Below are 26785 nucleotides of genomic sequence, written 5' to 3'. Positions count from 1 at the left end.
GGAAAGGGCGGCTATGATCGAAATCGGAATTGAAGAAGAAAAACTCATGAATCGTGAGAAGCTTCCGAATCGTTCTAGCCAACCAAACAAGTCCGCGGATAAGAAGAGGAAATGGGACAAGGCGGATGACACCAAGTCGGGTGCTAAGCGCGGAGAATGCTTGACTTGTGGAAAGAATCATGGTGGGATTTGCTGGAAGGCCATTGGTGCATGTGGCCGGTGTGGAAGTAAGGACCACGGGATTCAAAACTGTCCAAGGATGGATTCGGGGCAACAAAAAGTTCTCGCTGAAGAACCAAGGACTTGTTACCATTGTGGGAAAGACGGGACACTTTAAGAGGGAGTGTCCGAAGCTGGAAGTGGAAAAGCAAGCCGCACAAAGGGCAAACCGGAGCGGAAATGGATTACCACCTCCGCCTAAGAGGCAGGCCATAGCACCGCGAGTTTACGAACTGTCAGAGGATGCTAACAAGGCCGGGAACTTCAGGGCGATCACTGGTATGTCCTTGTGATCTTAATTTAATTCGTAATTGCATCGCATCATGCATAAACGGATTGGGGTACTCAGCATTCTAGGGGAATATGTAGGGACCTTGTATATAGGTGATGTAGAAACATACACCTTATTTGATTCTGGAGCTACACGTTGTTTTGTGAGTTCCGAGATGGTTGAAAAAGGTGGGTTCAAGAAAGAACCAAACACCGAATATGGAATGGTTAGAGCCGCCGGCGGACAAGCAATGTATCCGTCCGATGTGGTTCGGGAAATCTCGGTTGTAGTCAACGGTGTCAATATGCCTACGGACTTAATCGTTGTTTAACTCAAGAAATACGATGTTATTTTGGGTATGGACTGGTTGGGAAAGTATAAGGCACATATTGATTGCCACCGAGGACGGATTCAATTCGAGAGGGAGGAAGGAATGTTGAAATTCCAAGGAATAAGGACAACTTCGGGAAGTTTAGTAATCTCGGCAATCCAAGCGGAAAGGATGCTCGAGAAAGGGTGTGAGGCATACATAGCCACAATCACAACCCACGAAGTTGGGGTAAATGCGGAGTTGAAAGACATTCTGATCGCAAACGAGTTCTCAGATGTGTTTGAGGCTGTGAGTGGTTTACCACCAGACCGGTCCGACCCATTCACGATTGAACTAGAAGCGGGAACAACTGCGATATCTAAAGCTCCGTACCGGATGGCACCGGCGGAAATGGCAGAGCTAAAGAAACAATTAGAGGAGTTGTTGGAAAAAGGATTTATTAGACCAAGTAGTTCACCATGGGGTGCACCGGTCTTGTTCGTAAAGAAAAAAGATGGTAGCTTTAGGCTATGCATTGACTATCAGGGATTGAATAAGGTTACGGTAAAGAACAAATATCCATTACCCCGGATAGACGAGTTATTGGATCAACTTGGAGGCGCAAAGTGGTTCTCAAAGATAGACTTGGCCTCGGGATATCACCAAATTCCGATAGATCCATTGGATATTCGGAAGACGGCCTTCCGGACGAGATATGGCCACTATGAATTTGTAGTGATGCCATTCGGACTAACCAATGAACCGGCGGCCTTTATGAAAATGATGAATGGTGTTTTTCGAGAATTCTTAGACGAGTTTGTAATCATCTTCATCGATGACATACTTGTCTATTCGAAGGATTGGGAAACTCATCAAAATCATTTGAGAACGGTGCTAGAGCGGTTAAGGGAACATAAGTTAGTTGCAAAGTTAAGCAAATGCTCATTTTGGCAAAGGAGTATCGGATTCCTTGGACACATAGTGTCGGAAGAAGGAGTGTCCGTAGATCCGGAGAAAATCAAATCCATTAAGGATTGGCCACGGCCAAAGAATGCCACGGAGATTAGGAGTTTCCTCGGTTTGGCGGGTTATTACCGAAGGTTTGTGAAGGGCTTTGCGAGTATGTCCCAACCAATGACTCGACTAACCGGGAAAGATACTAAGTTTCAATGGTCGGAGGAATGTGAGAAGAGTTTCTCCGAGTTGAAGGCTATGCTAACAAGCGCTCCGGTATTGGTGTTGCCAGAAGAAAGTGAACCTTACATAGTTTATACGGATGCATCGATCACGGGACTAGGATGCGTATTAATGCAAAAGGGTAGTGTAATCGCTTATGCTTCAAGGCAATTGCGTAAACACGAAGGAAATTACCCTACGCATGACTTGGAAATGGCTGCGGTGGTTTTTGCCTTGAAGATTTGGCGATCATATCTTTACGGAGCCAAAGTCCAAATCTTTACCGACCACAAGAGTCTTAAGTACATATTCACCCAGCCGGAGTTAAATCTAAGGCAAAGAAGGTGGATGGAATTTGTGGCGGATTACGACTTAGATATTGCCTATCACCCAGGAAAGGCAAATCAGGTCGTTGATGCCTTAAGTAGGAGACGTTTTGACGTAGAAGCGGAGAAAAACAAAGTGGACTTGGTTAACATGATGGGGACATTGCATTTGAATGCGTTATCCAAGGATCTTGAACCATTGGGTTTAGGTGCGGCCGATCAAGCCGATCTACTTAGTAGAATTCGCTTAGCCCAAGAGAAGGACGAGGAGTTGAACACTTGGGCGAAAAACAATAAAACGGAGTACCAAACATCGAACAATGGTACCATAGTGGTGAACGGTCGAGTATGTGTGCCGAATGACAAGGGTTTGAAGGGAGAAATCCTTAAGGAAGCGCACCAATCCAAGTTCTCGATTCACCCCGAGTCCAATAAGATGATGTACCGAGACCTAAAAAGGTATTACCATTGGGTCGGGATGAAGAAGGATGTAGCCGCGTGGTTGCCAAGTGTGCGACGTGCCAACTTGTCAAGGCGGAACATCAAGTACCAAGTGGGTTAGTACAAAACTTACCCATGCCCGAATGGAAATGAGACCATGTAACGATGGACTTTGTTACCGGGCTGCCTACGGGGATAAAATCGAAGCATAATGCGGTTTGGGTGGTGGTGGACAGATTGACTAAGTCCGCACACTTCAGAGCAATCTCCGAAACGGATGGAGCCGAAGATATAGCCGTAAGGTATATCGACGAAATAGTCCGATTACATGGAGTGCCGGTAAGCATTGTATCGGATCGGGATACAAGGTTCACATCGCATTTCTGGAAAGCTTTTCAAAAATCCTTAGGAACGAGGGTGAACTTAAGTACGGCGTACCACCCGCAAATGGATGGGCAATCCGAAAGAACGATTCAAACCCTTGAGGACATGTTGCGTGCATGTGTCTTGGATTGGGGTGGAAATTGGGAGAAGTACTTACGGTTGGTGGAGTTTCCCTATAACAATAGCTATCAAGCAAGTATTGGCATGTCACCTTACGAGGCGTTGTACGGACGAGCATGTCGGACGCCGCTGTGTTGGACACCGGTGGGCGAACGCACATTGTTCGGTCCGAAGATAATGGAGGAAACCACCGAAAAGATGAAGTTCCTAGAGATCAACGTAAAGAAAGCCCAAGACCGACCGAAAAGGCTATGCGGATAAGCGTTGTAAGGAGTTAGAATTCAGAGTAGGAGACTTGGTGTACCTTAAGGCCGTAACGTATAAAGGGAAAGGACGATTCTCAACAAGGAAAACGTTGAGTCCAAGGTATATTGGCCCATACAAGGTGCTCGAACGAGTAGGGGCTGTGGCATACAAACTCAAACTACCGCCGAATTTAGATGCGTTTCACAAGGTTTTTCATGTTTCACAACTAAGGAAATGCCTAAGTGAACGTGAGGAGCGAGTAGAGGATGTTCCTTCGGAATTAAAAGAAAACTTAACGGTGGAGGCAAACCCAATTCGAATCATTGATCGAATGGAAAAGGGGACAAGGAGGAAAAAGATTAACATGATAAAAGTGTTATGGAATTGCGGAGGCCGCGAAGAAACTACTTGGGAAACAGAAAATAAAATGAAGGCCGATTTTCCTAAGTGGTTTAAAGAGATGGGTAAAGATCAACTTGAGTCGGATTCGGGGACGAATCCCATTCAAGGGGGGGATACTTGTAACGTCCTCGATCCTCAATAGGATCGTCGGATGAGACTTGGTCCGAGAAAAGGAGGAGGACCTCGGACAAGTCTAGATAGGAGCTGCCCATTAGCTCGAAGAAGGAGAATAATGCACGCTAAGTAGCCAAACCAGCTCACGTATAGCACAACTAAGCTCGAAGTACTTCCGGGTAGCTCAGCTAAGCTCGGGTAACTGTCGAGTAGCTCAGCTAGCTCGACCAGCTGCCGGGTAGCTCAGCCCAGCTCGGGTAACTGTCCGACAGTTAGACGGTTAGGCGGTTATGGAAGGACGGTTGGGCGGTTACGGATGACGGTTACAAACGGGCGGTTATGGACCGAATGGGCGCCTTCTAGAGAACGGTTGGAGAAACGGTTTCCAAACGAAACCCTATAAATACAAGGCGTTCGGGGCGAATTCGGACACGGAAAAACTTAGAGAAAAATACAGAAACTCTCGGAGAACATCTTGAGAGAAAACACTTAAGAGAGAGTTACGATCGGTGCGATCGAAGGTGAGACGGTTCTAGACCTTGTGTCCGAACCTAAGGAGATATGATACGTACGATCTAGCCTAGGGATTGTTCCAATGACTTAGAAGAAGTCCGGAACAATTAGGGTGATATTGTAGTATCGGGGGATCATTCATATCATGCATAAACTTGGTTCGAATGGCGGATCGGCTGAAATGGGGATGCGGCTCGACGGAGGATCGGCGGATCTGTTAAGATCTATCGTGAATCGGCCGAACTGATGCGCATACTTCCACTCTCCGATCTGTTCTTCGTTCCGGGTGGTTAAAAAGGCTTAGAGAGCATTGCATGGACTTGCATATAATAAGTAAAACGGATACTTATGCCTCTTTGACTTTCAGGAAAGGATGGTGATCGTGGGAAGGAATTGGCTTAGGCGTGAGAGACTCAAGGCCGGGAAGATGGGTGGTGATGAATCGGGTAGAATAGAATCGATTACATGACTTGTAATAGCTTATATGCAAACTCATAAGTTGTATCGAATCCTTTTAAATATCTAATAAAGTATCCGATTCTTTGTTTGCTCTATTATCGCATATTAACTCTAAGTAATGAATCTCAGAATATCGTAAATCGGATTGTCTTAAGGAAATGGCCCTAAAATTTGAGTAAGGATCGGATCACTTAGTGATTTGGTCGGAGAGAACCTCTACGGACTTAGGCAGTCCGGATCGGGGTCTTTCACAAACTCTCTTGGTTTCCAAGCATGTAATCGCGTTCTTGCCTCAATTCCCTTCCGGCTCACCAACACTAGTGTTCAAGTTCATAATTCGGTTTCCCGAGGACTCAATCATTTAAGTTACACCATTAGTAGTCATTTACCATGACATTTTCCCAAGCACTTATCCATCCTAGGATCAAGCATGCTCTGATACCAACTTGTAGCGTCCCGTTCCGGACGTCTCGGCGTCCGGCGACCATTGACGCACGTTCGTGCCTCCTCCCGGCCGAACCTCTATATTTTTCGCGATTTAACATAGAATTGCCTTTATGAGGCTTAATTCTATAATCGCTTTCTTATTACCCAGCGGAAGTCTTTCTATCCTTGGTTTAATTCCAACCAACCCTTGTACCGATTCTATCGTCTTTGTCCTTAAGACTTAGATTGAACCTTTATTCGGTCAAGACATGCAATTTGTTCGCTAACCATTCTAAGTCTAACGATTGCATATTCTGTTATCCTAATTTCAACGGCCAATTCCTAAACGTCTAGCTTAACGAATAAGTTAGATTCGTTTACATACCTTGGCCAACATGTGGATTCGATTCCTCTTCGATCCGTCCATTGATCCTTCCCTTAGCCTTCTTGTTTCCATATTCCATTCGTACAACGATTCTTAACCAATCATGTATTGATGGACCAATATCTATCGTTACTTAGCCATACATCCAACCAACCCCACTGGTCTAAGTCCCTACGATAGAGATTGGGGATCGTGCGTTTTCCTTGGTTCACGGTGGCCGAATCAAGCTCTTGGCTCATTGGTCCATCTGTCCTCCAAACATACGCTCCTTCGGTTTCATGGTGGAAGATCAAGCCCTCGGCTTATCAGACCATCCATGTTTCCAATCCGGTCGTTTATCACTACGACCGCCTACGGTTTATTAACCGTTTACCCGTCCGGTCCATGGTGGTCGGTAAAGCCTTTGGCTTATCGATCTATCCATGCGATCCGAACAATATCATTATCATACCCAAGGATCCGTGGATTCATCCATCAAATTTATCGTAGGCTAGCCCATGAAATCATTCGTTCGTCGGCCTTTAGTTTGCTCGCGGGTCCAACATCCGTTTTTTCCACCGGTTCTCACCGTGGACTTTCCCGTTGGTTATCCGTCGAGTCACCACTGGTCTTACCGATTCCTAATTGGTTTCACCATTGGCCATGGCGATTGATACATAAAGGCGGCCGCGATATTAGATCCTTACATGGTGAACCCCGTTACTTACCCTTGGGTGTGTTCGGTTGCACTTATCCTCGTGCTTCCTCGAACACCTTTCCCTTATACACCTTTCCCTTATACACCTTCCCGATTAACTTCCCGTTAACCATATCATCTATCGGTCTATCTTTGGATTCGTCAATACTTCCATATTGACAATCTTAGATTTGTTGATCCATTTCCTTTTCGTGTCCTTCCCTCGACGATATGATTCATAGAACGGACGATCCATCAATCTCATAATCGAGCTATCGATCCGAACCATCAATCAAGTCGTCAAACTATCCGTCCATCCAACTCCTTAATCGAATTGTCGTTCCATCGATCCGATCCATCGATCGATACCACGATCCGATCATTCGGTCGACCCGACCATCTTACCCGATCCGTCATGTCTCTCCGACGAACGATCCATCCGTTCCAATCCGTCTCTCTGACGATCGTTCCGATCAAACCATCCAAACATTCCATCGAACCGTTGGATCGGGAGGTAGCATGCGCATCAGTTCGGTTGACGCTCCGGGAATCCGTTCCGATTCCGGAGATACTCGCCGAGCCGCACCCCCTTTTCGACCAACAACTTCATGGCGTGTTTAGGACTATTTTCGGATTGGGTTTTTGATTGTGAAATGTGTGTGGATTGTTGTGAAGTCCTTTGGACGTCCACCCCTTATATAGGGCCGAATGGGTGCCTTCCCGAAGAAGCACATCCGTTCCTTGCACCCTTCCGAAGGGTTGCATCTTTCCGATCGTAACCGCTCGGCCTTATCCACCCTTTGGCCAACGGTAACCGTTCGTCGGTAACCGCTCGACCTTACACCTCTTCATCCCCGAGCTACCACAGTCCACCAGCTCGAGTGTTAGCTGACCGGACCACCAAGCTGGGTCAGTACTCGGTCAGTTCACCGAGCTCGGTTGAGCTGTCGGTCAGCTCACCTAGCTGAACTAGCTAGTCCTCCAGCTGGTTTAGCTCACCTAGCTGAGCTAGCTAGTTCGTCCAGCTTGTCCAGCTCACCTAGCTGGATTAACTCGGACTCTTTTGTCCGTTCTTTCCGGCTAAGTCTTTTGGTCCGTTTCTCGGCCTTGACTTCGCCATTCCTAATGTTTCCATGATCATTTCTCCATGATCACTAGATTACCCCGAAACCGTCTAAGTCATCTACCCCTTTCATGACTTAAACGTTTCATTCCTTCCTTGGGTTAACTTATTCATTGGTCTTTCTCGACCATGATCTAGTTTTCCCTAAAACAAACCGGCCCCCTTTAGGATCGCGGGACGCGGACGTTACAAGGAGCTCTGACCTTCCAAGCTTGTGCTTGTAAAATTTTACAATTTGGCCCCATTCAATCGTTTCAGTCACCCCTCGGGCAAGCCGATAGCCTAACTTTACTGTATATCTCCCTGAATTTGTATGATGCCAAATAAGCCTATCTGGCTTATGAACTTGACTAATAGTCAGTCCGCGAATTAATTGGATATCCACAGGATCCATAAATTCTTGTAGAATAGGAATATGCCATCTTTTAGTAATCGGATTAATTAAATGGTTAACCATCAGATTTGGATGTGATAATTTACCCCTTCCATTTGCTGGGCGTGGATTAACATCTGGAATCCAAGGATCTCGCCAGACCGATAAATTGTATCCTGAACCTAAGGACCATCTTGCTCCCATTTCAACCAGACTTTTGGTCGAAAAAATGCTCTTCCATCCAAACAAAGGAGAGTTTGGTTTTTTTGCGTGTAAAGGATGAATATTCCTGAAATATCTACCTTTTAGTACTCGAGCTACTAAGGAGTTCGGAAATTGGATTAATCGCCAGTACTGTTTAGCCAGCATGGCATCATTAAAAGTATCTAGAGAATGAAAGCTCAAACCTCCTTTTTCTTTATCCATACACAATTTCTCCCAAGCAATCCAATGGATCCCTCTATCTCTCCCATTGGAACTCCACCAATAATTAGAGATTGCACTTGTTAACTTGGATGTTAACTCTTGGGGGAGTTTAAAACATGACATAACATAGGTTGGAAGAGCCAAAGCAACTGACTTGATCATTGTCTCTTTTCCACCTTTTGACAGATATTTAGCTAACCATCCATTAATCTGTTCATTAAGTCTTTTCCGGACGTAGTTATAAAAATTTTACTTTTTGAGCCCCCCAGACTCTCTGGTATACCCAAATAGGTACCCATTCCACCTTCCTTTGAAATTCCAAGGAAATTTTTCAGTTCTTCTTTTTTTTGATTTGGTACACGATGACCAAACACGACCAAAGATTTATTAAAATTTATCTCTTGCCCTGAAGCTTTACCATAGTTTCCAATAATATCCATCACTGTTTTACATTGCTCACATCTGCTTTACAGAAAAATAGACTATCATCCGCAAAAAGCAAATGAGATACAGGAGGACTCCTTTTTGCTATTTTTATTCCGGTCAGCCTCTTCTCTCGTTCTGCTTTTTTAATATTAGCAATCAGGACCTCTGTGCATAAAATAAACAAATAAGGGGATAAAGGGTCACCTTGCCTTAAACCTCTTTTGGGAATTATATGTCCTCTAGGTTCCCCGTTTAGTAAAACCTGATACGAAACCGAACTAACACTCCACATAATCCAAGAGATCCAATTTGAGTTGAATCCCAAACGTGTCATAACCGCTTCTAAGAACTCCCATTCTATCCTGTCATATGCTTTACTCATATCTGTTTTAATTGCCAAAAAATCCGTTTTACACATTCTATTCGTCCGTAATCCATGAAACATTTCCTGAGCAAGCATGATATTATCTGTAATAAGTCTACCTGAAACAAAAGCCGATTGTGTTTCAGAGACTAGTCGTGGTAAAATCTTTTTAAGCCGCAAGCAAAGAATTTTCGAAATTATCTTATAACTCACATTACAAAGACTTATTGGCCTAAACTCAGCCATCCTTTGAGGCCTATCGGTTTTTGGAATCAAACAAATGTTTGTTTCATTAATTCTCTTATCAAAACAACCTGTTCGGAAAAAATCTCTAACCAAACCAACCAAATCTGCCTTTAAAGAATGCCAAAATCTTTGATAAAACAAAGCCGTCATACCATCTAGGCCTGGTGTCTTTTCAGGGTGCATAGAAAATAAAGCTTTCCGAACTTCAGTTTCTGTAACCTCTTTGGTTAGCTCCCTATTCATATTTTCAGTAATAATCGGGGACACTTCTTGTATCATCTCAGCAATTCCATCTATATTAGAAACCTTAAAGAGATCTTTAAAGTAATTAGTTGCGATCTCCACCATTCCTGATTCTGATTCCTCCCAAACATTATTTGGACCATATAAACCTGATATCTTATTTCTTGCCCCTTTTTTTTTTAGATGCATGAAAGAATTTGGTATTTTTATCCCCACTTTTAACCAAAAATTCCTACTTTTTTGTTTCCAGTAAATCTCCTCCTCATGGTAGGCTTCTTTTAATTTATTTTCGATTCTTTTTATTTCCTCTTGCGGAATAGAATCATCATTCTTCGCTTCTTCCAAAGCCAACTTCAGGGAAGAAATATTTGCCTGGCCCGTCGGAATATTATTTTTCCTCCACCATGAAATGGAATTTCTACAATTTTTAATTTTATCCACAAAAACAGGAACTCTAAATTTTTTGTTTGATTCAAACCTGAATCGATGGCCTTAGTGAGGCCATCCTTCCCAACCCATCTCTTATCAAATCGAAATTGTCGTTCTCTTCTTACCAAAGATTTTTCACACCTCAATAGAATTGGTCTGTGATCAGAACCAATCATGTCCAGGTATTCTACTTTTGAATACGGAAATAAATTATGCCAGTCCTCATTTCCCAAAGCCCGATCTAGTCTGCATCTTACAATTTGTTGGTTTCTATTTCCTCTCCATGATAGTTGTTCACCATAGCACGGGAATTCTAACATACCATTATGTCGAATCATTAGATTAAAAGAAACAAAAGAAGCAGCTGATCTTAAATTACCATCTGTCTTTTCATGGTTTCCCGTCAACTCATTAATATCTCCAATCATTAGCCATGGTTTTTTCCGATTGAGACCCAATTGTGATATATGTACTCTTATCATCTGTAAATTAGACTAATGTTATGTAACTCTTTGATATATATAATATTTCGTACATATATAAAATATGCAGGTTAAAAAAACATTTTTTTTTTTATAATGTTTGGGACAATCTTTAACCCAACATTTGGAAAAAAGGAAACTAAATAGTAACTTCCATTGAAATAATTTTACTTATAAATAAGAAAAAAAAAAAGAAAAAAAAAAGGAAACTTTACTTTTACCATTAGTAAATAGTAACACAGTAAAACCATCAAAATCCTATTAGAAAAAGAAATTACTTTTTCCATCCTCTATAAATACTCGGCTTTGGGTAACACATCAACGAATCGACCCTGAAAACAATTTACGAAGAAGAAAGAAACCCTAAAAAGATGTTAATGGAGGAAGAGACTTGCTTGGACTGCAAGAGACCGACCATAACGGTGATTGATCATAGTAGCGGCGACACCATCTGCTCAGAGTGTGGCCTTGTCCTCGAAGCTCACATCATCGAATACTCTGAGGAATGGAGAACTTTCGCCTCCGACGACAATCGCAGTGACCGAGACCCAAACCGTGTTGGTGCTCCAACGAACCCTCTTCTCAAATCCGGCAATCTCGTTACCGTCATCGAGAAACCTAAAGAAAACGTTTCCTCTGTTGTGTCCAAAGATGACATCTCCACTTTGTGCCGTACACAGAATCAAGTCAAGAATCATGAAGAAGATCTAATCAAGAAAGCTTTCGAGGAAATACAGAGAATGACTGATGCACTATACCTAAATATCGCTGTAAACTCTAGGGCTTGTGAGATTGTCTCCAAATTCGGTGGTCACGCTAACACGAAATTACGCAGAGGGAAGAAGCTATACGCTGTTTGTGCAGCCTCTGTTTCAATGGCTTGTCGTGAACTGAAACTGTCGAGGACATTGAAAGAGATCGCTATGGTTGCCAACGGTGTTGAATTGAAGGATATCCGCAAATCGAGTATGGTGATAAAGCGTGTTCTTGAATCAGATCAAGCCTCCGTGTCTGCTGCTCAAGCGATTATCAACACCGGAGAACTCGTTCGCCGGTTCTGTTCCAAACTTGATATAAGTCAAAGAGAGATAATGGCGATTCGAGAAGCTGTCGAAAAAGCTGAGAATTTCGATATCCGAAGAAACCCTAAGTCAGTTCTTGCGGCAATTATCTTCATGATCTCTCATATATCTCAGACCAACAGGAGACCTATTCGAGGTAACTGAATAATTCTTCTTTTCTTAATTCTGTATTTGGATTTAACTTCCGCTACAAGTTAGGGCGTACTATCTCTTTTAGTTGTTAAATCTAAGTACTTGTGCTGATGATTGTTGGTTTTGCAGAAATTGGGATCGTTGCGGAAGTAGTGGAGAATACAATCAAGAACTCGGTTAAAGATATGTACCCTTACGCCTTGAAGATTATACCTAACTGGTATGCTTGTGAAGCAGAGATTATCAAGAGGTTAGATGGTGTCATAACTTCTTGGGATTCAGCAAAAAATTCAGTATAAGGAAGTCACTACCTGAGAGAGAAGCTTTGGGATTGTTGAGCGATGTTCTGATTTAAAATTGTTGTGTAGTCTCTTTTCTGATGCATTACATTCATCTATGTTTAGAAGTTTGCTTTATGGAAGTATATTTTAGACTTGTGCTTATGTAAAATCTCCTTTATGATGTACTGTATCTTTGGAATAGATCATCAAATAAAAATCAGAGTAACAATGTGGAAAAACAAAAACAAAATTAGAGCTTAGGTCTTTCATAGTCATAACCCGTCCCAATATGCCAATAGATTGTGTATCCCAGTGAGATATTTCATGTTATTAGGATTTGTTTTTGAGCCTAAAGACTAAATGATCACATATCAAGTCCAAACATATACGTACAAGTTTTGGAAAGCTTTTGAACAATATAGGAAAGATATATCTAGTTATTCAAATTATGCTATACAATGGTAGAAAGATACTAAGGTCATTTGATACAAAGCTTAACATCGGTTAAGGATATGTACCCTTACGCCTTGAAGATTGTATGTTAGGAGGTATTATACATTCTTGGGATTCTGCAAAACTTAGAGTATAAAGAAGCCTCTACTAGAGTTTAGATTCTCCCTAAGCTGTTCTATGTTTGTAGATTGTGTTTCGAATGAGAAAGTATCATGTCTGCACTATTAAAACTAGGCCTGGGCAAAAAAACGTACCCGAGTACCCGAACCGAAACCGACCCGAAAAAACCGGTTTGGGGCGGGTACGGGTATTAGCTATTTACCCTATTGGGTCTTGTATTGCCGTACCCGTGGGTATAGGGTAAAACCCGATCCGAACCCGATACCCGAACGGGTACCCGATTACCCGAAATTACATATACTTATACATATAAAACTTTTTATATATGTAATATTTGAATTAAATACATTTATATCTAAATATCCGAGAATAGTTACCAAAAATTAAATGCACTTATATTTAAATATTTAAGACAAAATATATTTATACGCGAGATGCTTGTAAATTTTTTAAATATTTGGACAAAATTCCGGTTATTCGGATAAATTTTCGGGTGAAACTCGGATATTAGAGTAAAATTGCGGATAAAATTCGGATATTAGGATAAAATTTCGGATAAATTTTGGGTATTTGGGTATAAAATACCCGAACCCGATGGGTACCCGATTTTTTTGGGTATTTAGCGGTTCTAAAAATCTAAACCCGAACCGACCCGAACCCGATTAGATCCGAACCGAAACCGAACCGATATTTTAGATTTACCCTATTGGGTCCTAAACTCCTCTACCCGAAAGACCCGTACCCGATCGGGTTTTACCCGAACCCGACCCGCATACCCGAATGCCCAGCCCTAATTAAAACGTATCAAGAAACAGATCTCGATGATTGATATCCCTCTTCTTGAATATATGAATTTTGGTGATTTAGTTGGTGTTTAGAGATCTTTTTGTATGTTTTTCTTCCAAATATATTTTCACGATTATCCATGGAAATGAATGATACTTTAATTTGTTACTATTTGACATGAAAATTTTGATGGAGATTCAGTTAATTAATGTTTGATTACTTTTATAAGTTTTGTTTCGTTTCATTCGCATATATAGCACTTGTTTCTGCGTGGATCCTCTGTTTTATAGTGGCTCATTCAGTCATCTATTTCTTTTGGTGTGAAAGCAACAACAAGATCTTCAAAAGCAAGCGCCTCCTAGATAAAGAACTCTTCAAGATTGTTGATAGGGTCATTTGCAATACTTACTCCATTAGACGCGACCATCCACAAGTCTAGGATACCTCTCATATCATGGTTCCAAGAAACTACTTCCCCAAAAGTCTAACTCTATTTTCTAAAATCTATCGTCCATTAGACTTTTCGAGCCTATCTTCAATGACTAGAAAGACGAGTGAGAGATGGGTTTGGAACAGGATGGAACAGTATCATAAGCCAAAATGCACTTAAAATGCAAAAAACTGGTCTCCAATTTGGCACTGTGAGGGATGTTTTGGTGACCAGTGTTCATTCTCCTCAAAAGCTATTCGAAAGGACAAGGTAATGATGAGGATGTGGACATAGATCAAAGGTTTGGCGATGACATAGCACCAAACCTTTGAATTTATATTTGTTTGGACTTTATCTTCGCTTAGCTCTTACGACAAAAATCTAGACACAATTCTCAGAGTATTAAATGCAGATCTCGCATCCACAATAACCATGGCTGTTTCTAACATAGTATAAATGTTACCAAACCAACAATTTGAAAAACGATTAAGAAATTAGTTATATTAGTAAGAATACACCAAACATTCCAAGGGTTTAGATTACTTAGTTTAGATTTACAAAATGAGAAACACCGACTGACAAGAGAACTTGAGAGTTTTATTTACGGTGTTTCAGATTCGTTTTCCGTTTGAGAGTTTTGATCTCACAGGTCATGTGAGCAATCGCTTCTCTCAATGTAGCTGTTCTTCCTTGTACGGAATTCCACAGTGCTAGGACTGTATGCCGGCCACTTGGATTAAACTCGTTAACTTCTTCGAGAGCCGTCTTGACTGCGTTTGTCACCTCTTCTCCCCACTCTTCTCTGAGATTCTTAAGTTTCTCATCTTCTTCATCCACCACTTCCTGCATAAGATCACCATTCACCAGAAACAAGACTAATCAAACGGGACAGAGAGAGAGAGAGAGACAGTGGGAAAGAATCTCAATGACAAAGATATCAAACCTTCACTCTGTTTCCGGTCTCCACCCATTTGAATGGTTGCCAATGTGGATCCCTGAGGTTTTCTTCCCATTTCGTGTAAAGCTCAATGTTTTCGCCAGTTAATCTCCGCTTACTTGCTTTTACGAAGGGCTCTACATCAAGATCTCCCATCCTCTTTACTTTGATCTTCGATCCATCATCCGTTAAATCTCTCAGTTCCTGCAGAAAAACAGAGAGTTGTTAAAGCCGCAAAGCAAAATAGCACTCAAGAACACGAGTATATACTTATCATTTCTTTACATACACTGATCAATAGTTTGCGTGCTTCTTGTATCTCATCATTGCTATAGCGTTCTTTCACCGAGAGGGCACTAATCATAGCCTCTCGTTGTTCTAAGTCAGAATCCTTATCCTCTAGGTCCTCCTCCATCTCCTTCAATCTTTTTTTGAGCTCTTCATTTTCCTGTTTCAGGGATCTCCATGAAGGCTCTTGTAACTCAGTATCCGCCTCCACGACAATAACCAGCAGATAGAGCTCCAATCGCTGTGCCACTACTCGAAGCGACACCAAGAGATGTCACTGTTGTATTAGCAGAACTGGTAGCATAAGCAGTGGTTGAAGTAGAAGATGGGAGACCTGAACAACAGTACACTTCTTTCAGAAGAAAACCCGATAGCTAGTGATCCGTAAAACAACGAGTAAGGTAAAGGAGCCACATCAATCATATCTTTAAGAGAGCTATGGATTCATGTCATACACTATACGCAGAGATAATGCAAACCAAAGCATCAAATTATATTATCTCTAATTCTAATCAATAACTTGCATCAGAGCAAAAGAGATAGACAAAAATCACAAGCAAATCCAATCCTGAGAAAAAACTTACTGGACGGTGACGAACCGGTGGTTCCTTTTCGACACATCATTTTTTTGTATTGGTTAATGATTGGATCCTTTTCTCTCATCATATTGTATAATTTTTTTATTTTTTTTGGAGTATAGATTTAACTAGATATATAGAAACAATTTGAACCAAATCTTTAATTATAAGTCCCACCAAGGACATTTAGCCATGTCATATGGTTTCTCCCTAGATTAAACTAGTCATTTTTCGGTTAACGCTAAAACAATTTTGTAATTTTACTATGGTCATGTATGCAAACAGAACTCGATTATAAACATGGGATTTTCCACGTAGGAAACTCTACTCAACTGGCTCCAAAGATCAAAACTAGAACAAACTTGTGTAACCCCCTCTGTTTTGTTGTGGCTCATGCAATCATTGGTTTTTCTCGAAATTAAATCTCACTTTATTCAAAACAGCGGATGTAAAACGTTATTTTTTCTTTTGAATTTGATTTAACATTTTATTCAAAATAAACAACCTGATTTTGAAACATAAGCGCTTCCTAGTTCCTACTAGTTCAGAATCTTTTCAAAATTGTCGATAAGGTTATTCGTAAGATTCGTTCCGCGAGACATGACCGTCCCCAATTCTAAAGATACTCTCATGTTGTGGTTCCAAGGAACTACTTCCTCGCAAGTCTAACATGTTAAAAACCCGGTTCTATTGTTGTTGTTTCACAACTAATCCGATACTGCAAAACATATAGACTACGTGTCACGTGTGACTAGAACTCTAGAAATCTAGAACATAGAAAAGAAGGTTATTTATCAATAATCAATACTTTTCTTTAGTCATAGACATCGACCACCTAAGAACATTCTGAATCACAAAATAATAATTATAACAAAAGAAAAAGCTGAAATAATTTAAAATTAAAAAAAATATATTGAAAATATAAATGAACATTATAAAACAACATCTAGCTTCTGATCAGAGGTGTTGTCGTAAATCTCAATCAGTTTCTTCAACACCATGACTTGTGTTCTTAGCCTGACTATATAATCCGCCGTCTCTTTAAACAGCTCATCCGTCTCTCCACCGCTGACATTCGCCGGCGGAGGAAGAAGGCTCTTTAACGCTAGGAGCTTCTCCGTTACCTTCTTCCCTCCGTCCCTACTACCATTTCCGCAGCACGTACGTAAAACCCGCGTAGTTGACGACACATGTGCTCTTCTACTTCTGATGAGCTTGTCGCAGCTTCTTCTTCCTCTTGTGGTCTGAGTCTTTGAGGTTCTCATCTTGTCCAAGAAAATGAGAGAGTGAGAAGAGAGATGATGGTGATGAAGATGGCCAAGAAAGAGAACGGTGTTTGGAGGTTTTAAGTACGATCCATGTTACCAAACAGCCACCAAAGTTTAGTGTTATTACGAGAGTATCACTGCAAGCATGCTCTCTTTCTTTGCTATTGCTATTTCAATTTGGGGGTATATCCGTAATTTAAAATGATATCTTACTGTCATTGTGTCATTGTGTCGTAGGCTTATTTGGCAAATATATTACATGCAATATCAGAAGCATGAGTTGGCTTTTTCTTTTCTTCATTGCGAACAGAAAAAAAAAAAACACACGGTAATAACTATTTGGTAAAACCATGTAGGCCAAATATATAATGTACAATATGCTAAACGTTATTAGGCCATAAAATAAAAGAGTCTAATGTCTAACCATGTACGTGACTACGAGAGCAATTAGACAAAGTAAGTGGACAAGATTCTTAAGCAAATCTTTTGATTACCAACAGTACTAACGACTGTCCAAATGTAAACTTTAGAGCTTGTTATATATTGATTTTGATGTCCTTTTTGTTATTTTTATTAAAAATGTCATGGATTATCCTAAAAGAAGATGGTTTGGAAAATCCATGCATGTGCAGTGTGTAGAGACTGTGTAGTAAACCAATCGTGGGTTGGGCTAGTGGTACTTGAGGGGGTAATCCTAATATGGTGCCCGCAATTCGATTTCCGTTGGCCACCGAGGTTTTCACCTTGCCCCCTCAGGCCTCCAGGAAACATACTGAGCGTTGGGCTCGGACGGCCCAACAGGGAACCGGCCTCAAGCCTTGGTGCTAGTAGGGCTTCGATCCAGATACCTGGATTATAAAAAAAAAAAAAAAAAAAGAGACTGTGTAGTACGGATCTCTTTAGAGGGACATGTGGGAGAAGATGTATATCAATAATTTGGACAAAGAAATTGAAATTAGAAAAGTGGGAAGTGCGTGAAGAGTGCTAAAGTATCGGTAACAGCTTATGGGGGCCTTCTGTTACAGGCACATGCATGCCAAAGATTTTTTTGTTGTTAAGCATTTCTATTTTTTCCGTAAGGTTATGGTTCTTGTATTTTTATATATTTATTTTGATTTGTGTTTTTTTTTAGCTTTTTAACTTTCGTCTGTTTAAAAAAGATTTAGCTAATATTATAATACAAATTAGTTTGCTACAATTATAACGTATATCTCATTTGAGAAGAACTTTTTTGCCTGCTATTTTTTTTATTGAACATATTTAACAACTACATGCATTTTTAGGTTAAACCAGCTTAATGATGTTATATTTAATTGATTCGCCCATTCGGGTTGAATGTAAATTACATGACGGAATGAAATTTTGTAGATTTAGGATGGAATCTGGTATGTGATTCCGTGCGAAAAATCAAAGTTATGGATAATTAGAAATTCGCAATAATTAATCTTAAAACTTATGGTCACCATGTCAACTTACTTTGGCCAAAGGTGGATATTACGTACCTCTCTACAACACAACAAAGTTATTATATTCTCTTTAATCCCCACATCAAATGTATCAATAATAATAAAAATTGCATAGATACTACAAATAGCTTGAGATGACCCTACTAGATTCCAATATTCAATTACATTGAATCATGACAAAACAAATTAAACTTTATCTCTAACCCTATTGAAGTAAATTAAGCGTTTTGGTGAAGAGCCGTGGAAGGTTAACTATATTGGTAAAATTTAGAGTAAGAGTTGGGATGTAATGGAAAGAATTGAAATAGGTGGACAAAGAGGTGCATCGAAGGATGTGTGGTGTCCGTAGATTAGGTTGTGCATGTGAAGATGTTATGGGTCACCTAAAACCTCATTGGACAACAAAGAAACTTGTAATAAATAAACCGAGAAGTAAACCGGAAACCGGTTTATTAAAAAGGATAAGAGAGCATGTGACTGCACATGGGAGAAGTGGAAGGGTAAGGAGACAGAGAAGCAAGCATATGAAAAAGTACAGAGCATGTTCTCCACATTCCCTGCATACTCTTCTATCTTCTTCTCTCCATGCACACAATTTAACTCCTCTTTTAAATTAATTAACAACATCACAAAGATGGTGTTTTTGTTAATTTTGATTATTATTATTTTTTTTTAAAGGGTTTGATAATTTTGATTTGTTGCACATGGTTTTATCATCTAATTTTCAGGTTATTATTAATAGGCATGTGTGACATTTATATGTAGCTGTTGGCCCACGTGATTGATTATGGGTTCGCTTTATTTATTTATTTCTATAAAATCTTACATCCTACATCTCATGTTATTCATAAAAAATTGAACAAAAAAATTGAAACTATAATATAATCTTATCTTTGTAATGTTTGCGTAATGTATATATATCTCATATTTCTTTCTAATAAGCAAACGAAAAAAATACTAATAATTGGATGATATTCTTAGCTGAAAGCATTATTGTCACAGGTTTGTAGAAGTTCAGTATTCCAAGACGAGACTTGTGTTTCGTGTAAGGATAATATGTTGCTGCAGAATGTACACGAAGCTGAGTAAACAGGAAGTGTACAAGAGCTGGGTATATGTGCCACAAAAATAACGTCCGTAACACAGAACCTTCATAATGTTTAAAGTGTCCAGTGGAATAGGAAACAGTTGTGTACTGTAACATAAGAAAGACTCAAGATAAAGAACATACACAAGACATGTTCGACACATGAACGGTGGTGTGTGACACAAGATCGTGTGTGTGACATGAGCTCTTACACAAAAGTAGATACAGACTACAACATAGACGAGTGTGTGTATGACACAAATGTCTGTTGTGACACGAGACCTGCTGTTGGAGAATTGATGCCTTAAGAAGATCCAATAAAAAAGAAAATATCATGTGGGATTTGAGATCATTAGAAAAGCCACGTCCCACGTGGACCTGTTGTAAATAGAAGCCCAAGCTTGAGGAGCTTAGGGTTCTTGCTCCTGAAGAGCATATAAATAGAACGCAGCCGTGAACGCATCCGTCTAGGGTATTGTTGATAAAAAGGCACATATGCGTGTATGTCGCCCCACCAAATAAGATAAAGATCTATTGGTGGTATTTCTTTGGAGACCGCATCCGTCAGATAAGACGGTGATGCACCGTTGCTATACAGGGTAGTTGTCAAGCATGTTGAATTATAATCAAAATCTCGTATAAGTTAGTTATATTCACATTAGTTAGTTACTTGATCAAGAGGCACAAATACTCTGTTTTAAGGTTGTGTCTTTTAGATTAAGAGTTGTGTTCTTTCATTTACACATCACATCTGTTCGGTTTGTTTAAATATTCTAGATCGTGTGATTGTTAAAAATGTTACTTGAGTTGTAATACTTTTTCTAGTTATCAATAAAGATCAAGTTACAACCATTGTTCTTACTCTGTTTTCTCATTCCTTCAAAACACCAATGGTATCAGAGCTTATCGATTGAGAGGACAAAGAGAGAAAGCACAAACAATCACAGCAAGAAAAAGGCAAAAGTTTTTCGTATACGTTTTGCAAAATAAGCCGAAACGATGCAAGGCTCTTCACATCAAGTGATTCCTATATTCGATGGGGAGAAGTACGACTTCTGGAGCATTAAGATGACAACCATTCTCAAGACCAGAAAACTATGGTCTGTGGTTGAAGAAGGAGTGCCAGCCGAACCAGCACAAGGAGAAGAAACTCCCGAGACAGCGGCGGCAAAAGCAAAAAGAGAAGAGGCAATGGCTAGTGATACGATGGCTTTGCAAATCTTGCAAACCGCCGTAACTGATCAAATCTTCTCACGAATAGCAGCAGCAGGAACTTCTAAAGAGGCATGGGAGGCATTGAAAACTGAATATGAAGGATCCTCGCAAGTACGGTTGATCAAACTTCAAGCGTTGCGTAGAGAGTACGAGAATCTGAAGATGTATGATGGAGAAAACATCAAATCATTCACCGATAAGTTAGTTGTCTTGGAAAATCAATTAACTTATCATGGAGAAAAGAAAACAAATTCTCAAGTTGTTCAGAAGATACTCATTTCTCTCCCAGCCAAGTTCGATAGCATTGTCAGCGTTTTGGAACAACTCGCGACTTGGATTCATTAACAATGACAGAGCTAATCGGTATTTTGAAAGCACATGAAGCAAGGTTATCTGCAAGAGATGAAAGCACAAATGAGGGAGCATTCAATGCTCACACAAAAGCAAAAGAAACCGGTTCCAAACAAGACAACACTAGAAGCCGTGAGAATCAAGGCAAGAGGTGGTGTGAGTTTTGCAAAAGAAGCAGCCACACCAACGAAGAGTGTTGGAGGAAACCGAAGGAGAACGATCAAGGCAAGAATAAGAAGAGTAACATTAAGTGTTACAATTGTGGTAGGATCGGCCACTACTCAAACAAGTGTCGCTCAAGGAAAAAAGAGAGGGCACATGTGAGTCTCGAAGAAGAAGACTCAAGTGATGAAGATCACATGTTGTTTAGCGCAAGTGAAGTCAACGAAGCAACAACAAAAGAAGATGTTTGGTTAGTAGACAGTGGATGCACTAATCATATGACTAAGGAGGAGGGATACTTCTCTAAAATTGACAAGAATGTCAAGGTTACGATCAAAGTCGGTAATGGAGAAATAGTCATGACTGCCGGTAAAGGAGATATTACCATCATGACAAACAATGGCAAGAAGATCATTCGAAACGTGTTCTTGGTGCCCGGCTTGGAGAAAAATTTGTTGAGTGTTCCTCAAATCATTTCAAGCGGTTATCGAGTGAGTTTTGAAGACAAGAGATGCATCATACTTGATGCAAAAGGCAAGAGGATGATGGAGATTCCAATGACTCACAAAAGTTTCAGAATCAAGATGAAAACGGTTCAAGAAGAAGCTATGAATGCAAGTGAGCAAGAGAAAGTGGAGACATGGCACAAAAGGCTTGGTCATGTAGGCAACAAACGTTTGCAGCAAATGCAAGACAAAGACTTGGTAAAGGGGTTACCAAAGTTTAAAGTCAACAAAGAAGTATGTGACGCGTGTAATCTTGGAAAGCAATCAAGAAAAAGCTTTCCAAAAGAATCTCAAACAAAAACAGAAGAGAAGCTTGAGATTGTGCATACGGATGTATGTGGACCTATGCAACACCAATCACTCGATGGAAGCCGTTACTTTCTGTTGTTTTTGGATGATTATACTCACATGTGTTGGGTATACTTTCTAAAACAAAAATCAGAAACATTCTTAACGTTCAAGAAGTTCAAAGCCATGATAGAAAAGCAATCTGGTTGCGTTATCAAGACGTTAAGATCAGACGGTGGTGGTGAATTCACTTCACAAGAATTCAATAAGTTTTGTGAAGAAGAAGGAATCAATAGGCAAGTTACTTTGCCTTACTCGCCACAACAAAATGGTGTAGCAGAAAGGAAGAATAGATCCTTGATGGAGATGGCAAGATCAATGATTGTTGAACAAGGTTTACCGGTTAAGTTGTGGGCAGAAGCGGTGTATACCTCGGCTTACATTCAAAACCGTCTTCCATCAAAGGCTATTGAAGATGATATGACGCCTATAGAGAAGTGGTGTGGACACAAACCAAACGTGTCACACTTGAGGATATTTGGTAGCATATGCTATGTGCATATAGCAGATCAAAAGAGAAGAAAGCTAGACGCTAAGGCAAAGCGTGGAATCTTCATTGGTTATAGCAATCAGTCAAAAGGCTATAGAGTGTTTATCTTGGAGAATGAGAAGGTTGAAGTATCAAGAGATGTTGAGTTTGATGAAAACAAGAAGTGGGATTGGAACAAGCAAGAGGAAGTAAAGAAGATCTTTGTTCTACCCATCAATGATCCACAAACATCACAAGATCAAAACGGAAACACCACTAGTCCCGTTTTGGTTCAAGAAGATCATCATTATGAGGATATAAGTGATGAAAGAGAGACATCCGAAGAAGATATGGAGATGTTAACGGCCAAATTGGGATCTATACATGTTAGTGCACAAAGAGAGAGATCCGAAGCTCCAAGAAAATTCAAATCTATGCAAGAGATCATGAGTATAGCACCATAGGGTGGACATTGAGGAAGCGGCCGAAATCGTAGAAGTATGTCTTCTAGGGTATGAGGAACCACAAACTTACAACGAAGCATGTATTGAGAAAAAATGGAGACAGGCCATGAAAGAAGAGATCGACATGATTGAGAAAAACAAGACATGGAAACTAGTAGACAAGCCGGAGAACAAACGTGTTATAAGTGTGAAGTGGATCTACAAGATCAAAACGGATGCAAGTGGTAATACGATCAAACACAAGGCAAGACTAGTAGCAAGAGGTTTTTCTCAAGAATATGGAGTCGATTACCTTGAAACGTTTGCCCCGGTTTCAAGACATGATACAATAAGAGCCATCCTTGCGTATGCGGCTCAAATGAAATGGAGATTGTATCAAATGGATGTCAAATCAGCCTTTCTAAATGGAGAACTAAAAGAAGAAGTTTATGTCACACAACCACCTGGGTTTGTGATTGAAGGCAAAGAAGAAAAGGTGTTAAGGCTATACAAGGCTTTATATGGTTTAGACCAAGCGCCAAGGGCTTGGTATGGAAGGATAGATTCTTACTTCATTCAAAACGGTTTTGAGAGAAGTATGAATGATGCAGCCTTATACATCTTGAAAAAAGGAGAAGACGTGTTGATTGTTAGCTTATACGTCGATGATATCATCATCACAGGGAGCAACATCCATCTCATCAACACGTTCAAGGAGAACATGAAGAAAGAATTTGAGATGACTGATCTCGGGTTATTGAATTATTTTCTTGGTATGGAAATAATTCAAGGTGATCAAGGCATATTTCTTTCACAAGAAAAATATGCAAACAAACTTATTGACAAGTTTGGAATGGGAGAAAGCAAGAGCGTAAACACACCACTAGTACCACCGGGAAAGAAGATGGATGATGACAAAGAATATGGCGATCAAACTAAGTATAGGAGCATTGTTGGAGGACTCTTGTACCTATGTGCATCAAGACCTGACGTGATGTATGCAAGCTCTTATCTATCAAGGTTCATGTCATCACCACTAGTGAAGCATTACCAAGAAGCAAAAAGGGTGTTACGATATGTCAAAGGAACATTAAACTTTGGAATAAGTTTTACGAGTGTGGAGACACCAAGACTGATAGGCTACTCGGACAGCGATTGGGGCGGTTCTACAAAGGACATGAAAAGCACATCAGGTTATGTCTTTACTCTTGGATCGGGTATGTTTTGTTGGCAGTCAAACAAGCAACAAACCGTGGCTTTATCGACGGCGGAAGCAGAGTACATCGCCGTATGTGGTGCAGCAAACCAAGCTGTTTGGTTACAAAGGCTCTTGAAGGAGTTTGGTCTCAAGACTGAAGGGGGAGTTCCCATCTTGTGTGACAACAAGTCGGCAATAGCAATTGGAAAGAATCCGGTGCAGCATAGAAGAACAAAGCACATAGAGATCAAGTATCACTATGTAAGAGAAGCTGAACAAAAAGGGCTCATTCAACTAGAGTATTGCAAAGGAGAAGATCAACTCGCGGACATCTTCACTAAGGCTTTAAGTGGAACAAGGTTTGAAGATCTAAGGAAGAAGCTTGGAGTGAAGCCGAGATTTGATTAAGGGGGAGTGTTGAACTATAATCAAAATCTCGTATAAGTTAGTTATATTCACATTAGTTAGTTACTTGATCAAGAGGCACAAATACTCTGTTTTAAGGTTGTGTCTTTTAGATTAAGAGTTGTGTTCTTTCATTTACACATCACATCTGTTCGGTTTGTTTAAATACTCTAGATCGTGTGATTGTTAAAAATGTTACTTGAGTTGTAATACTTTTTCTAGTTATCAATAAAGATCAAGTTACAACCATTGTTCTTACTCTGTTTTCTCATTCCTTCAAAACACCAACAAAGCATGCGTATTTGATATTGTTTTCTAAAGTCTATCTAGAAAAGAATGGTAAGCATAGTTATGATGTATTATGTATATACAAAAAAACTCCACATTAATAGCACCTGACGATAGCTCATTTTTCCCAACTGTTATTAAAGATAAGTTTATAATTTTGATTACTATATAATAGCATTTAGTAAATGCTAAGATAAAAATTTCTATGCTGAAATCTAAAATCACTTATACCGCTCAACATTTAGCCAAAATTAAAACGAAAATTTAAAATTTCACTTGTGAGTGCAAACATTTAGCCAAATATTACCCTTTTTACCTCCCACACTTAGAAAAAATCACAAAACCCATTTGTGACCTAATTTTTCTCATCTCTCCACATGAGACCCAGAGAAGAGAGATGTTGCTTGAAGACATATTCGCTCAGTTAGGAAGCCAAAATCGAGCTTTCGCAAGTAGTTTTCGTCGGAAGTTAAAGCAGCGGCCAATCTAGCGCGTTCTCAAAGCACTCGTCGGCCATGATTTTCTCCCTCGTGGGAATGAAAGCGAGAAACCCAGATTCGAATGGGTCTAGTCACGGTGAAGATGAGACAATCTAGAACGGAGAAGAAGATTGGGTGACAAAGTTTCAGAGATTGTAAAGAGGTGGTTTGTGATTTGGTCGTTACTTTTATCTTTTGCTTCTCATTTTCGTTTGATTTTGAATTGAATTTGTTGTTGGGTTTGTTTTTTTATTTGTCTTCTTCTTGATCAAATCTGGTTTGAATTGAATCAAAGGAGTTTCGATTTTGACAGAGCGAATGGAGTTGTGACGATGTTAACGTAGATGCGGAAGATGGCGGAGAAGAAGAATAAGCTCAGAGGTGGGTAAGCAGATCGGAGATAAACCCTAATCCTCATTCATGTGTTAGCATTTGACGGGTAATCAAATCTTCGGGTCTAATTTCACTCTCCATAAGCTATAATTCAAATTTGTGGTTTCTAGTTAAGTTGTGTTCGTAGTTGTGTCTCAGATTCAGCTGTGAAGAGCTAATGGACATAATTAAAGAATTTAAGCAATACATACTTGGAGAAGCAGGGTTTAAATCATTAGACGTGTTGCTGTTAATTGTGGATTGTATTCTATTAATTCTATATCTGATGGGGTTGATAATGATGACGAGTCTAATGGGCAAGAAAAGCTTGATCCTGACCCGGTTAGATTTTCTAATTTACCATGCTCAAGTTCATTTAGATGTTTATTTGAAGCCTTTTTGCTTGTTCCTATGCTGAATTGGGATTGGTATTTGCAGGGAACATATTTTGTTAATAGTAAGAATGAGAAGGAAGGTGTTTAGGAGAAGGAGCTTGTAGGGTTGCAGGAGCAGTTTAAGTTATTGACTGGTGAGAATAATTTGCAAGGTGAAGATGGAAATACTAATGTGGTGATTCTATTTCTTCTTGCCTAGGGAGTTCAAAAGTGACGTGAGTACAAGCTCTAGAATGTTTCTAACTCATGTAGAAAGAAGTTATCCAATAATACAGGTAGGTTACTCTCTAATATCGTTAAAAAGTTTGTCATTTTGATCAACTTGACATTTTTGTAAATTATATTTGTTTTCTTTTGCTATTATTAGGCAATTGAAAAGTAAATGGCTGTCTTTTCTCAAGTACCAGCAGAAAATGGAGAAGTTAATCAAGTTCAAGGTGCGTACACAACTGCAACTTTACTATGTTTTTAAAATTGAAGCAGATAAAGCTTTTTCTCTTGATTTGATGAATCAAAATCTGTTGCAGTGCAGATACGAGCCAAAACAGTTTGTGGTTTGGTCAATAATGTTAAGTTCAATTTGGGCTTTATTCTATGGATTTGCTGAAAGATTGTATAACTCAAGTAGTCTTCTTTCTTGTTTTTTTTCTTTATCCAGATTGCCTA

The 26785-nt window shown here is 39.9% G+C and overlaps 3 protein-coding genes and 1 long non-coding RNA gene across 5 annotated transcripts; 2 read left to right on the top strand and 2 right to left on the bottom strand.

Annotated features, from left to right (window-relative positions):
* Positions 1–10871: 10871 nt before the first annotated feature.
* LOC9311586 (plant-specific TFIIB-related protein 2) lies at positions 10872–12498 on the top strand. The gene is made up of 2 exons (XM_002877133.2): positions 10872–11798; positions 11924–12498. Exons 1-2 carry the CDS (start codon positions 10952–10954, stop codon positions 12091–12093), a joined length of 1017 nt encoding a protein of 338 aa, XP_002877179.2. The 5' UTR covers positions 10872–10951; the 3' UTR covers positions 12094–12498.
* Positions 12499–14338: 1840 nt separating this feature from the next.
* LOC9311585 (factor of DNA methylation 5) lies at positions 14339–15710 on the bottom strand. The gene is given in 5 exon segments (XM_021025113.1): positions 14339–14707; positions 14808–15005; positions 15091–15310; positions 15312–15423; positions 15674–15710. Coding segments are annotated over 5 exon segments (813 nt in total). The 3' UTR covers positions 14339–14461.
* Positions 15711–16442: 732 nt separating this feature from the next.
* LOC9313247 lies at positions 16443–17216 on the bottom strand. Its single transcript, XM_002875470.2, has one exon. It carries the CDS (start codon positions 16930–16932, stop codon positions 16600–16602), a length of 333 nt encoding a protein of 110 aa, XP_002875516.1. The 5' UTR covers positions 16933–17216; the 3' UTR covers positions 16443–16599.
* Positions 17217–25379: 8163 nt separating this feature from the next.
* On the top strand, positions 25380–26561 carry LOC110228627. Of its 2 annotated transcripts, XR_002332100.1 has the most exons (4): positions 25380–25791; positions 25884–26066; positions 26163–26394; positions 26487–26561. It is a non-coding gene; the product is annotated as an uncharacterized LOC110228627 (long non-coding RNA). The 2 variants fall into 2 exon arrangements; XR_002332099.1 differs by having other exon boundaries at positions 25380–26066.
* The last annotated feature ends 224 nt before the right edge of the window (positions 26562–26785 follow it).

Source organism: Arabidopsis lyrata (genome assembly GCF_000004255.2).
Source record: "Arabidopsis lyrata subsp. lyrata unplaced genomic scaffold ARALYscaffold_5, whole genome shotgun sequence".
NCBI classification, from domain to species: domain Eukaryota; kingdom Viridiplantae; phylum Streptophyta; class Magnoliopsida; order Brassicales; family Brassicaceae; genus Arabidopsis; species Arabidopsis lyrata.
Note: the sequence above shows the minus strand (reverse complement) of the source record. Positions and strands in the feature narration are given on the sequence as shown.

Bases quoted from the DNA above. Each gene is read 5' to 3' on its own strand.
- LOC9311586 (XM_002877133.2), top strand. From the start codon at position 10,952: ATGTTAATGGAGGAAGAGACTTGCTTGGACTGCAAGAGACCGACCATA. The intron at 11,799-11,923 runs GTAACTGAATAA...TTGGTTTTGCAG, and splicing joins CAACAGGAGACCTATTCGAG to AAATTGGGATCGTTGCGGAA.
- LOC9313247 (XM_002875470.2), bottom strand. From the start codon at position 16,932: ATGAGAACCTCAAAGACTCAGACCACAAGAGGAAGAAGAAGCTGCGAC.